Raw genomic sequence first — 15,536 nt, forward strand, 5'->3', positions numbered from 1 at the left:
TTGAAACAGTATTCCCAAAGTCAGCATATCTCAGTGATACAAAAACAGGGAAATTCAGGAAAAAAGGCATGCAAATTAGATATTTGTTTTAAATGAATCACACGTAACTTAGTCAAGCAATAAATCTGTATGAGCTGAAGTGGCAGGCTGGCACTGACACACAATTATGCGTAGTGTTAAGTACCTTATAACTGCAAGTGACATGGTTGATTTCATTTAGGCCATTTGTAATATAACAGCCAACATGATTACAGATATGGCTTACAAGACAGGCCAGTTAGATAGCTACTACATTTATAGCTTAAAATAAAACCACATTTTGGAATCTGCTTATCTATACAGCCAAATGTTCTTCCCAATAAAATGCAAAGGAAAAAATTATAGTGGTATATGGAAAACTGAGACAGAAGGAATCACAGTACACTTGTATTGTCAACTCATTGACCTTGTTAGATCTTATAAAGATGATGGGTGCCCTCATGAATGTCCTACACCTTCCTTGCTTATTCTCTGGGCCTTTAATACACACCATATTTAACCAAACACAAAACGTATTTCCAGATTAAGACCTAAAAATATCCTTTTTAGGATCTGTTTTTCATACTGATCTTAATCGACTAACTATGCTTATGAAAAATGCTGATGTTCAGCAGACAGCACACTTCCAAAGCCTGGTATTTTAACTAGCAAAAAGTCGATCTTTTTTTAATACTAATTACAATCGAAAGCTTTGCAGTTGATCCCCATTACTATGGAGGCAGATAATGAACTGCCTCGGCCAATTTATGGGCTAGAGGTATGGCAGTCTACCCATGGCAATAAGTATGTTTATGGTGATTAATCAAGTAGAAGCCTGAAAAAAAGGATAATTTGGCATTGTATTCCTTTACTTAACGACAACCCATAATATTGTCCTGTACAGTCTGCTAATTTTTTAGATTATCAGAGCCAAAACACCACCAACAAAGTAAACCTTCAGTTACACAAGTAGTCATGCTGATGTTTGAGCCAGATTCTGGTTCACCCTGCGCAACTATGCTATAAAGACGATATCCTATTTTGTGCCACCTCTTAGATAACTGTTCATAATGCAGGTTGCCTCAAGTCATCTTTAACCCAAATTTTATGGAGAGGTGGGAATTATGATCCACTCCACCACACCCTGCAGACTCTAAAGCTGTATCATGATACCTGGCCATTATATACTACACCTGATACACCTCTGACACTCTTCCAATACTAGTTCAGCTGTGAAATCAAGAAGGTGCTTCCCCTTACACAGACTAGATTGTTGACTACCATGTTACCTATCATCTGTCATTCTTGTATATTTCCCAAATCATGATTCAGAATCAAGATAGCACAGGTTGAAAAGTCAATTGCCCATTTCAGATAGGTCTGTGCTGCTGAGAACTGTCATTTGTCAAAGCGGACTCAGTCTGATTACTTATAGCAAAATAATTATATTCTAAAATTCCTGTACCAGGTGCTGACGTGCTGACTAATGAAGAGTTCAAACAAGGGTAATGAAAGAGAGCATATAATTTTGGAGAACATAAACAGAGTCCTTACAGATAATATCACTCATCTGACTCAGCATAATTCTATTTTTTTTCACTATTGTAACTCATTGCTCTTCAAACCTGTGTAATATAAACAGCAGTCTGCCAAACTGTCATTTAATATTTCTATCAATTCTCATTCACGGTTTCATTTTCAAAAACAGAGCAGATATTCCTTTATGTAACACGGAAATAGAGAGTACTTTGAATTTTGGATTAGTTGTAAAATGTTGTTGCTAAGTACTTCAATAAAATACAGAAACAGGTTGGTAAATAGATTACTGCAAAAGGCTGGACCTAAAGAAATATAATTTCTAATTTGGCTTTTTGCAATCTTCTTATATTTATCTAGGAAATTATTTAAACCTCTGCTTTGTTTTCCCTTCTACAGCATTTTGCTATTAATCTTTATTCTCTTAGCAAATGGAAAACTATAATCATGCTGTGATAAGTAGAGAGAGTTCTGTATTCTTAAAAATATAAACCTATACCTTCCATATATAATTTTATACCTTCTGTAACTTTACACTTACACCAAAGACTATGTAAAGGATTATTTGGTGATTTACCTGGTCTTGAGGAAGGAACTCTTGCTATCTCTAGGGAACAAGGTTTTTTGGTCACTGCTATGTCTAGTGAATCACAAAGACTGCTGTCATTTTCTGAAGTAACTGCATCCAGAGGTACAGAGGGTATTGCTTCCAATGCATAGCCTCTCTTCTTTGAGTAAGATTCCTGAAATGCAAAAATTTAAGTAAGTGAGATATTACTCAGATGACACAGGAAAAAAAAATGACGTTCAATAACTCTGGCTAGCAGGGTTTAAAATTCAGCAAATTAAATACCACATTCTGCTGAAATCCAAATTTTAACAGACTGGAAGAATTACTTGCATGCTAGAAGATAACATTTCTTGTTTCTTTAAATTTTTGTGTAAATAGTTCTTGTTTAGTTACAGAAATGTCTTTATTAATCAAACTTTGTATTTAGCAAAAGCTCCAACATAACTGGTCTTGCCATACCTGCTTTGCTAGGTTCTAATTCAAGGGATGTCTCTTACCAAATTTTTTTAAATTATATCTCATGACAGTGACAATTACATTAACCATTGCAACTACTTCCTCTTTGGGGATGGTTTTACAGTATGTTTATATTATGTATAAGAAAGCTAAAGATATGCCATCTACATTTTGATGGCAGGATCCTAGGTTGTCAGTGAAAATGAGTTATTGCTCTATATTTGAGTGAAGAGCAATAATGATGCAAGGTCCCTTAACAGTGATACAAATAATGAATTCCCATCATTAGCAAATGTTGAGAGAGAGAAAAAAGAAGTCAGAAGTTTTGCTGGTAGACTAAACTGTCCAATCAAGCAGACTGTCTCTGCTTTAGAACATCAATAAGAAGATACCATATAATTTCACCAGAGCTTCTTGATTTGTGATTTATTTTCTTTAATCCCGGCAGAAAGCAATTGCATGAGCAAAGGCGTATTTCCACATCTTTCTTACATTGGACATATGGATGCTTGGGAAAGTCAAGCAATGCACATAAATCAAATATGGTATAATAAAACTCAAAGGGTCAGAAAGCACCCTGACAGTTAGATATTATCATAGCACTACTCAGAAAAAGATTGAAGAATGTGATAACCACAACAGGATGTGGAATAACAATTTCTTCAACAAGAAGAATTCATATTGCCTAAAGGTAAACTGTGGCTGTAGATAACAGTCCCTTTTTTAGGTAAATGATTTACACTGTTAGCAGATCGTTACATTACCAAACTTTTTGCAGTTTTTCCTGCTCAGTGTGTTGTGACCTGATTTTTATGAGAGTTTATAATCTGGTAATAATTCAAGGCCTCTCAAAGGATAGGGTTGAGATGGCAGCTACAGGAGCTCCACTTCAGAATTCTACTTGATGACTTCAGTAGAACCAAATTTTAAAACCTCAGTTAAACCACCACTGAATAAAGAACTTGAAAATGAATACTGGAAACAGTTAACAGGGGTAAAAAATCATACAAAATAAAATAAACAGAATACTAAGAAACTTTTGTAAAAAAAATGAGTACGTACTAGCAAACAACACAAGATTAGGAGTCTGTTCAAAAAAGAAGAATGCAATTGTGTCTCTACCTCTTTTACCCTTTCCTGTTTATGTATAGTCAGAGTATGAGCTCTCTGCATTAGCAATCTTACTGATAAATACTAATAGTAACTAGTTTCAGCTAGTGGACTCTAAATACATAACAAGGAATTGGAAAAGTTTGTAGGTGGGCTTAATGCAGCTCCAAATACAACTTTTTAAACTTAAGCCATTTCATTCTTTAAATGAAGTTAACAGAAAATTATTCCTGCAGCCCACATCCTGTAGGAAAAAAATCACAACAAAACACCACAACAACCAACTTTTTAAAATGCTGCAAATAACACTTGCATAAAGTGACGCATGGATATTAGGAAGAGTACAACTGAAATTATGAAGTTTACAAATACACAGTTTTATTACCGGAATAAATGTGCATGAGTTGAAACTTGAAACCTTAGGTTTCAATTAGAGAAGACTTTAAAAACCTTGTAATTTATAAGTAACAGCACTGTTAACTGCATATTATATTCATGACTTTTTATTGCAATAAATACAGAAAATATTTCTCTGCATTGTGTAACGTGGAGGCATCAAAGAGGCTGAAGTGCAACTGCAAGACAAGAGGAGGATTCCTTTCTACCTTGGAAAAAAAGCATTTCTACCTTGTCCATTTAAGTCTGCTGTTAAGACAGGCAAAAATTTATTTACCAAAGCAACGACTGAAACAGCAGACTTCAATTTAATCCTTGTACATGTAAGTTTCTGTAAGAGTAGGTCTGAATGCCAAAACCCTAGTAATAGTAAATCTGTCTAGAGAAGCCCATGAAGAAATACTTCAGCCTTAAAATTGTCACCAAACACTGATGGGAAAGCCTGCTCAGCTCCTGAATTCAGCTACCAAAAAAACCCCAAACCCTACCATTAAATATTGATACACAAGACATACAAATAGACATTGGATTATAACTTTATGTCTGTGTCACCCAATATTCTGTCTCCAAAGGCAGCAACAGTGCTGGCCTAGAGAACAGTGAGACCAGTACAGGACGAGGACAAGCACGTATTAGTAGTTCTCCTACAACCATTTGAGGGTTTCCCGCTTGATAATCAAAAGGTCCTGACTTTGTTTTGCACATCCACCAATCAAGCTTTCTAAAATTATCCTCTCAAGTTGCCTTTAGAGCATATGTCACTTTTTACAGTTTGCATGCACCCCATTTTGTTTTATCTATCTTACCAAGTTTGATATTGCTAATTCTTGTACTTTAGAAGGCAACAAATGGTTGTTCTTTACTTATCCTCTCCTTGTGATTTCACAGACCTCTATCACACTTCCCTTGTGCCCTACTTTAGGGAATGAGAAATTCTCATCTACTCACCCAGCTGTTCCAGGCTTTCGATCATCCCTGTCACCCCTCACCCTCTCAGTCTTCAGTGATGTGACAGGGATCAGATTTTCACATGGCATTCAAGATGAGGGCTCACCAAGTACTCATACTGACATAATGTTCCCTCTTTTGTACTCTACTCCTTTCCTAATTGCTCTTAACTTTCAATTTGATTTTCTGAATGTTATTCAACATTCTGTAACTAACTATATTCTATTGCAAGAATATAAATGTCAGAGAAGAATAAATAAAAATGATGGGGTTACTGAGAAAACCGTTGGAATGTAAATTACTGACAAGTAAGTTCTTCCTAAATCTCTCCCCAATAAAGCAAATATGATAATAGTATGCCAAGCAGAACATAAATTTAAGTTAAAGTCAAAAAAGAATTGTTAATGTTTTAAAAAGTCTGGGATTCTATCCATTGATTAAGACGATAAGCCTTATTTAAAAAGTGCATATGTAGCAAAAAAAGACAAACTTCTCATTGCTGGAGAAAAGCAATGTAGTCTTCTTGTTGCTGCAATGTGTTCTCCATTTTGCAGGTACTGAGCATATTCTAGAAGTTTTAAAGTTCTAAACTAATTCAAGTTAGATGTTAGTAAATGACATAAAATTATCTTCAAGTATCAGGCATCAGGCAACGTGATTCCATTTTTTTTCTAAGATTAAAAGCTCTTCAACATTCTTCTCACTAATATGAGTTCTGTTGTCTCACCTCTCTCACTGCCATGAGCAGTAACTCTACAGTAATCCTACATGTCCTACATAGTTTCATCTGCATAATAAAACCTTCTAAGGAAATACTCTTCCATTATAGTTGAATAATCTTTAGTCCTGAAATAAAAATAATCTAAATCTAATTTTTTTAAAATTAGAGATTATTCAAGATCAAATTTCTATAAACTGTTCCAAAAAGTTGAAGATGGCATATGTAACTGACTACCACTATCAAGTCAGAATTAGTTCTTATTTGAAATTAGAACTTTGTAAAGGTCAGCTGCCAGTACATTAAAACAAGTATTTTTGTGGAAAGGATAAAAATACTACACAATAGAAGTGAGAGAAAAACAGAAGAGTGAGAGTAGGTGAGTCACTGGGAAAGCATTAGAGAACAGTTTCCCATATTGATAAGACATAAATTAGATTTTCGCCTTGGAGAAAGAAACAGCAACGTGAGACTGAAGTTGCAGAGCACATGCCAGGGAAACACCACGGCCCTTACTCAGAGGCCTCCAGCCAGCTGGGTGTCTTCTGAGTATATGCTTGAGGGTATAATAACTATCATATGTAATCTGAAACCTAAAAAGGACTAGAAAATAGAAAGGGGGATGGGGAGGAGGAGGGAGGATGTGATTGTTTATCAGTGGGAATTAATTTGCTTCTAAAGTATCTAGATGGCAATTGCAAATGGTTATATACAAGTGTGAAACAATATTCCGTAACATGAGTAAACCTTCAAAAACCACATGATATTGAGTTAGGCCTTTTTTCCATGTTTCTGCCAAGCTTCTAGCTACTCTTGCTTCTGCCTTCTAGATACTCTTGCATTCCTTGTAAGAATCAATCTTATGAATGAATGTATGCTCAAGGACTGAGATATTAGCAGTACATAAAAATTTGTGCTTGTGTGACCTAAGAATAAAATGACAGAGGCACAGTAGGCACCTAATCTGAAGTGACATTCTGACAAGAAGATGGAATTTGTATTTAACTGAAAATTTTTCATACCATCCATCTCCTTTCCTATATAAATCAGGTCAGTTGAAGTTTTATTGCTTCCCTGGAACATGGGACAACATATCGGTCAGGCATGATTGCCAGACAAGCAACAGCAGAAAAACTATTCTTTAAAGATGTACTGTTACATCTCATTCATCACATTCATCACAGTGATAATTCATATAGGTATGTTGTGTCTCATCAGGCTATTATTGACTTATAACTTATAAATTCTAAATTGTTTGTTGTCTTGACCTCCTGAAGTCTAGGCTATTCACAGATGAAGGCCACACCATATCCTGCTATTTGAAAATTTACTAGATCTGTATTTGCTTAAGTGTCTCTTTTGATATATGACTTCCTTGTCATTAAACACTAACAGTCCTCACAATTTATGTAAGACACCTAATAAGAATTACAAAGGTTACAAGAAATAGCTAGTTTAGCCCTAAGGTACTTTTTTAGTAAGTATGGGGAGCAAGAATGCCCCTATGCATATTTATACATGAAAATGTAACTTAAGGACACTGATTTAGAAAGAGAGTGATTAGAGGGCAGTTTCGGTGGCCTTAAATTATATTTTCAGACAATTCAGACTTTTAAAGAAAATTTTATGGCTATAATTATTGATTATCTGCAAGTATATAATGACAAGAAGTGGAAGTAAGATACAGAGGGTTTCTTTTCTTCTGAATAATAAACCTGAAAGGAGAAATATTCTCATAAATGTAGAAAGGAAGAATGCTATGTATCTGCCATCTTTAGAAAATTTCTTTTGCATTTATATAGATAATGAAGATCTGCTATTAAATTCTACCCCTTGAGATCCACCAGGGTTTCGTATCTTCTCCCCTGGGTTGCTGCCTGCCAGAGGAACAGCATGAAGAATCCAAGTGGCTCTTCTTTCATCGTACTGGGATAAATTCTGCCCAGTTGTTCTTTAGGAGACTACTATGATACTTCTATTAATAAAACTGCAGGGAGTTATTGATCCTAAACGCTCCATCAACCCAAAGTCAATGATTACCATGAGAGTGAGCAATGACTATTGCATTTATCCCATTTATGTCATAGAATCACAGAAATATAGAATAGTTTGGGTTGGAAGAGACCTTTCAAGGTCATTTAGTCCAACTCCCCTGCAATAAGCAGGGACATCTTCAACTAGATTAGGTTGCTCGGAGCCCCATCCAACCTGACCTTGAATGTTTCCAATGATGGGGCATCAACCACCTCTCTGGGCAACCTGTTCCAGTGTTTCACCATCCTCATTGCAAAAAAACTCTTCCTTATATCTAGTCTGAATGTGTTTGTATCAAACATACTTCTTGATGTTTGTAAACAGACTGATGTATAACATTGTTGAACTGGGACACTTCACACTGAAATATTCATGATAAGTAACCAAAGATTGCTGTGAGGAATCAAGAATTCAAGCAAGAAAGAAGCCCTGACCAGTGACTGAGGATAATGAGGATAGCTTTTTGACATGCAGCAAGGTGCTTGGGACAATGCTTGAACCTGAAGGGTGTTGTGTGAGTTTGTCACAATAATGTACTGAGGAAAAACAACTGAAAGTATTTCCTATGCCATCATAACCCCAAACCACAATTGGATGGTGAAATATTTGACTGCCTCTCCATTGAAAGAAATCAGGAATATTACTATAATTTTATGGCTAGTAAAAACACTTATCTATTACTAATAATTTAAGCAAAGTAATTTTTATAGTATCATGTAATTAGAATCATTTTTCATGAGTCAAACTATGATAAATGTTCATTGTTATGACAGCTAGAAACACTTGAATATGTAATTTGTCATAGAACAGATAATAAGGTTCACTTCATGATATATTACGGAATCTGGAAAATCCCCAATAATCTCACTTAAGGGTAATGACATTGGAGGATCTACTATGGTCTGCACAAAGTATTTATAATATAGAATTTAAAAGGGTATTCTCTTTTACCCTCTCATCAAGCATCTGAAACAGTGGGTTTGCTGTTGTAGGAATAATACATGTACAGAATTATCCAAAATAATTCTTTCCCTCCAGCACCTGAAACAGCCTTTATGAGTAAGTTTACCGAAGAGATTAGAGAAATGTTCATTTTAAAACACATGCTAGATTTGTTGTCCTGTATATTTATGTTGTTAGAAATGTAAAGATGGTGTGTAATTTTTCAGAAACCATTAAAAAAAGTTAGATCTGCTTTTTCAAACTTTGTGTTTGAGGAAAAATAAGCATTACTTACAGAGCACCCCAAATGTAGGTTTATCCCCTCCTTTTCAAATGCATATTTTCACATATCCTGTATAGAATCTAAAATTTCTTACGAAAAGTCTACAGATGTCAATCCCTGAAAGCCAAAGGTTCCTACAAAGCTTTACAATACAAAACTCACTAATGTAGCTTAAACTATAAATGTCTGAAAATATGGGTAAATTGTGAGCATAATGAATGCAGTGTTAACCTCAGCAGCAGAAACATATCACTGTATTTTATGCAGAGTTTTCATAATTCTATCTGGCTGATATTCAGAATTTCAAATGAAGTTAGCTTGTTGTAGTCATGTTACATGCTTTCCCATGCATACAACATTCAGGCCATGAAAAAGAGCAGATGTTTCCTCTAATAAATAACTCACTGTGACAAAGAATATACTGCAAGTCTACATAATCTGGTTTATGCAAATGCTAATGGTTGTGTGTGGCAATGTAGCATAATACAATAACTGGTTTAATAAATTATTCTTAGTTTAGCTGAACAAAATGCAATTACAAACTAGAAAGTAATTTCCAGGTTAAATATCCTCCCATTTTTCCACTGTTTTCATGAACAACATTAAACAAAAAAACATGTCTTGTTTGAGTATCAAGCTATAGGAAAATGCCTGTTTAAAATAAAGGCTATTATATTAAAAAGATAAAATGAACTGAAACCTCAGCTCCATGGAAACAAAACTTCTCTGCAAGTTGCTTATGCTCTAATGCCTAGGTCTTAAAAGCACACACACAGACACACACACAAAAAGCACTTAGCTCAATACATGGGGAAAATTTTGGTAAATCAAAAATTCAGGATGAAAAAATTAAGAATAGAATATCACTAAGAATGATAATAAACCACTGATTAATCTTTGTCAAAGTATCCAGGTATCATTTCATAGCTGGAACTTCATACACAAAGGAGGGCCCATACAAACATTTATTTTCATCCAATACTTTCTCTAGTAAGAGATAAAATAACTTATTGGAAAGTGAGAAGTTTAGGCCAGAAGTCTCAGAAGGTGAATGAAGAGGCTTAGTAGAGTGTCACAGTTTCAAGGGTGTCAGATTCAAAGTTCGAATCACACAGAACACTGAAGGAAGGTTTTTCTGGCACCTACTGTGGTCAGAAACTGCTTTCCACTTTCCCTGAGACTGCTAAATACATGTGTACTTTGTCAGACTCTGGACCTCACTTGGTGACAGCCCAAAGATTTGAAGGTGGTTATGAAAGGACATTTTACACAGTATGTTTGTTACATAATCAGACCTCTTCGCTCAGAAAAGGAGAGGATTTTCTTATTTGTAAGAAAAGGATCACAACAGTTTTATAGCAAGAGTGGTAGATCTCCTGACTTACAGGGATCTCAATAGTATGTGACTAACAACTGACAGATTAATTCAAAATCTTTTTTTAAAGTTACCATTAAATCACTTTCCCCTAAGCCAATAAAAGAAATATTTTCCACTTTGGGCTAAGGTTTTTCAATGTGCCTGACAGCATGTGTGAAATATTCACAGAAAGAGTGAATAAGAATCTATAGTTCTGCCTTTGGACCACAAGGTAGTGAACCATTCATGCTTCTTTTCGCCAGGTGAAAAACTCATATGCATGTCCAGCTCTTAAACAAGCTTTGTCTACTACTCTACTAAACCTTACCAATCTTAGGTTTCCAATAGAAGCACCAAATATGAAGTAAAAATAATCCCTCATGTTATAAGGGCCAAAAACCACAGAAAATGTTAGATATTGAGAAACTCTTAAGTGGGTCTGTAAATGCAGAAAAAAATTAACACACCACTCTATGTTAAGCAGACAGACTGAAATTTTCTCACATTTTATAGCTTCATTCCTATCAATTACTGTGCCAGTAAATGAAAAATATATGGGCTGCCATGAAGGGAAGAGAGGAATTGAATACACCTGAGTAGATCTGGAAGAAAAACACATCATCTGTGTGAATAATTTTCGCTATTAACATAAAGCAGAAAAGAACACTAGAACTACAAACTGACTTGATTGGGGGGCAGATAACATCACTAAAATGAGAAATTATAGAAGATATTTTCTTTGAAAAGAAAGCTTTACCATTGTGTGTTAATCCACGATCTGTTACAAATAATTGGTGCGTTTTTTGAAAATATCCTGTATCTGCCCATGTGTCTTGTTCTGAAGTCAGGTAAACACTCACAAATTTGCACAATATAAACCAATTACTTGATGCCATATACAATGGATATAGAAGCTACAAATAAACATTTGCTATTTCAGGAAAGGGAATCTCCTATGTTTAAAAGTTTTCCAGTTTGATACTGAAGAAGTAAAAAATTAATTATGTTTGCTATAATAGTGATTACTGCAACAGTGTAAGCCAAGATTCTCTTAAAAGAAACCCCTCCTACACAAGCTCCCACAGTAAAACAGAAAGAAGAAAATGTTTTTCCAAATATTAAAGTTAATGAAACTCATGTTATCAAAAATGGACAACTTCATCATGAATCATACCCTTATCTGGTACACAACTGAAAAGAAAATGAGATACAAAATCAACAGAACAACAACATTTTTTAATTGTTCTTTAAAGGTCCCAAGATACACGCAAAGTTTGTAAAAGTTAGTACTTTCTAATTAAATAGGACCACATAACCTCTGTCTACAGTAAGCATGGTATTTCAGCAGTGTGAAAACTGAACCTAACAGTAAGAGCCAATCAGAGGGAAAGTCAATTCATACAGCAAGTTAGAATCAGTATTTAAAAACCGTAAAATAAATTATTCCATTACAACAGGAGAAATACAGAAATATGCACAACAGTTGTAGACAAATGTTATTACAATGTTGCCCATATCTCCTACATTCTTAAAGAACCCAGTAATTTCCTATTTCAAACCACAGTTTCGAACCATAGTTCTTAATGGGACTCTATGAACTGTACTGTTTCCTGGCCAAAAATGTGCCAAAACTCAGTAACATTCATAGCTTTATGGATACAAAAAAGTTCCATCATCCAGTGCTATCTTACCATACTGCCTACATACTCGGCAATTTTATGACTGACTTGGCCATGTTGAACTCAATTATGTAAGAGTGAAATATAAAGACAATACATCAGCATAGTTACCTAATTCACTATTCATCACTGAAGAAGAAACATTCAGCTAATAAACATGCTCTTCAAATAAGGAATCCCACTGTTTTATGTCAAAGCTCTACTGCTTTAACTGTTACTATAATGATTTCTGTGGTAAGATAATCTACTTATTTATTGCAAATACTCAGCCTTAGTTATTGCATAATGGAAACTGAGAATGTGGTGATTACATAAAATGAAATGAATAAGGATTATAAGGGAACCAATGTCACATTTTCAATGAAATTTGAACTTAAAAAACTTTCCAAAGGTTCGCAGCAAGATTCGAGTTTCAGAACTACCACAGAATCCTATGTCTGGCCAGAATTCAGGAATCTTGCCCCAGATTTGCAGTCACATAAGCTGTGTGTAATACTTTTACTACAGATAGTCTCTCTTAATGCTGTGTGACCTTCCTTCATATGTGAACAAACTACTATGTCAGTGTTTCACACAAACAAGAAGACAAAAAGTACACAACTCTTTGCGTACTGATTCTGTTGCTCTAGGTTCTGATTCAACTATTTTCTAACTTTTCAACAAATGAGTAACTCAACTTCAAAATAGCAATGTGAATGCCTAAAGTTAACATACACTCAAGTAATTTGCAAACTCAAGATCCTTTCATAATTTCACAATGAGGAAACAGTGTTGGTCAGAAAAAGAAACCTGCTACTTAGAAAGCCTGTATTTCATGTGGAACCACCTCAAGTCAGACAACAGGAAATACTTCCAGTGCATCTTTCATTCTGGGTTGAATCACAGAATCGTAGAATGGTTTGGGTTGGAAGGGACCTTAAAAATCATCTAGTTCCAACCCCCCTGCTGCAGGCAGGGATGCCCTCCACTAGACCATGTTGCCCAAAGCCTCATGAGATTCTAGCCACTTACAATCCAATCTGTGGAGTGTCCGCAGTTCTTCTTTGGTTACACAGTCCTGATGAGAAATAATTGTCTTTAGAAGAAAGATGTTAAGATAGCTATTCTTAAGAGGCAGCTCAAAAATTGTTCATGCACTTTACAATAGAACATTATTACATTCAAAAGAAACAATCTGTCCACTTTGGAAGTGGGCAGAAAGGAGTGAAGGAAAGCCTTCTGTTTTGTCAGCTGTGTGCCCTCTGTAAGTGCCCTGGTGTTTAATTTGCACACAAATTTAGCTCAAAAGCTAGGCATGTAGTCAAACAGATCACTCTGTGTCTCATGCTGGCTGGCTTCCAGTCGCTTTCTGTTGAACATAAAAGAGCAATCAATTGAACATCTTCAGAGATGTCCACAATTTCTCATTGATACAGGGAGCACAAGCACCCAGATGAGTTTCTGAATGAACTTTCTGCTGTTAATATTTATTCATCGCAACGCAAAAACAATAACTGTATAAAACCAGTCTGAATAAGGCAAAATTTAGGCATCTGTCCATATACAAATGGATTACAACAGTCTACTCAAAAAGCTTCATGTGTATATAAAACTTAAGCATCTGCTAAACATAATGGCTGATTAGGGACAAAGCTAGTGGGTTGTAAGTACTTAGACAATTAGGTAGGCTAAAACACTGTCTGAGAGTTATGGACTCAATTTTGCTAAATTCAAAATTAGGTAGAATTAAATGGGACTTAACTTTGTCTAAAGATTTTCTCTCTTTTTTTTCCACATGGTTGTGAATTCATTTCCAAATGTTGTGAATCAAAAATTAGGATGCTATAAAATTATAGCACCTCCCAAAATACTATAGTTAACTTGATACTGTCAATTTATCAATTTACCTCAATGTCTTCACACATATCCTTTATGTTGAAAAACTCTGCAAAATGTCTGGTGGACTGTTCTGGTTATACAGAAAAACATCTACAACATGTTTTTACAAAAGCTATCTCCCTCTTTTTCTAAAGTAACACAACTATCCCCTATATTATTAGTAGTATTACTGTTATTTCTATTTATTATAGTAAGATTTTACGGATTAGGACTGCTTATTGGTTCTGGAAAGTGAATAGAGCATTTGCATTCTAAAGCAATACAAATGATTAATATCATTCTAGGTACAAAAACATAAACCAGGATGTTCCTCATTTTCTAGCTGAATTACCTTTCTGAGAGGCCTTAATGTGAAAAGATGTATTTGACTAGAATTGGCAGATCACATTTTTTATCAATAAACAAATCCAAAATACCTCATCATGAAAACATGCAACAATGTAGTCTTACATATTTCCCTTTAATATCTCCAATATGGACTCTCCTTAACTTCAGTTTATTTTATCTAACTTCCAATACATAGAATCATAGAATGGTTTGGGTTGGAAGGGACCTTAAAGATCATCTAGTTCCAACCTCCCTGCTATGGGCAGGGACACCCTCCACTAGACCACATTGCCCAAAGCCTCATCCAGCCTAGTCTTAAACACTTCCAGGGATGGGGCCTAATTCTTGAGTTTATCTTAATTATGAATTATTAATCGTGGAAAAACCATAACAATCATTTTCAGGTTTTAAGAAACTCTTAGCCTTAGACTGGGTTTGGATTTTTGTGAACACATAAGGGTCCTCTGATAACGTTCCGTATGCATGGAAGCCCAAATGGGATTAAGCACATTAATGCTTCTGCTTAAGTAGGCTTAAGTAATTTGTTGAGTCAGGGTTTATCTCATTTTCAGACTCAGTATAATGGGTACTGGTAATAAAAGTTTTCAGTGAAATACAACAGCCAGACATGACATTAAACCCAAGGCACGCAATTTCTTTTGTACAGCAAGAGAGGATTCACAGGTACAGACTACGACGTTGTTCTTTTTAAATGCTCAGTTGTCAGTCAGGGCTTTTCTTCAGAAAGAAATCAGGTTCTATCAATTTCATAGACTCCTCTAGAGACTTACTCTATGAAGCCATGAATTTCGCTAGTACTAAAAACTGAAGTAAAAAAAAAAAAAAAAAATCCCTCATAGTTTCCAGTATTAGCTTCTCAGTGGTATATTTGTGCCACCATCAAAAAAAACCCCAAAACAGAAAAAAAAATGCTGGGCTCAGAAAAAGTCGCAAAATGTCAAGTGCCTTTAAACAGCCCTTCATAGAACTGCAACCTTACCACAGCATGACTTAATGGCTACTCTGTGTAGTAATCACAGCGCCCAGATATCAGCACCCAACTGATCTCTTAATACCACGTACCTCAAATACCAGCCCTTTTGCCCATAAACTCTTTTCGTCCTGTTACTATCATAGAAACATCAAATACAAAGTATCTGTGATGGCTTTTTCCCCTCACAAAATGTAATACTGAACAGTAAACCCCATTTGGTCAGAGTAACCAGGAACTTCTACATGAGTTTTCAAGTTTCAGCATACTGCTTTAATATTTCTGTTGTGAA

The 15,536-nt window shown here is 35.2% G+C and overlaps 1 protein-coding gene across 1 annotated transcript in view; it reads right to left on the minus strand.

The window, feature by feature from the left end:
• The window catches only part of ANKS1B (ankyrin repeat and sterile alpha motif domain containing 1B), a 450,874-nt gene that overhangs the window by 311,714 nt on the left and 123,624 nt on the right, over window positions 1-15,536 (minus strand). The window contains 1 exon segment of the mRNA XM_075749435.1: window positions 2,132-2,297. Within this exon segment, the coding sequence (XP_075605550.1) occupies window positions 2,132-2,297 (166 nt within the window).

The sequence above is a fragment of the Balearica regulorum genome, chromosome 1 (assembly GCF_011004875.1).
Source record: "Balearica regulorum gibbericeps isolate bBalReg1 chromosome 1, bBalReg1.pri, whole genome shotgun sequence".
NCBI classification, from domain to species: domain Eukaryota; kingdom Metazoa; phylum Chordata; class Aves; order Gruiformes; family Gruidae; genus Balearica; species Balearica regulorum.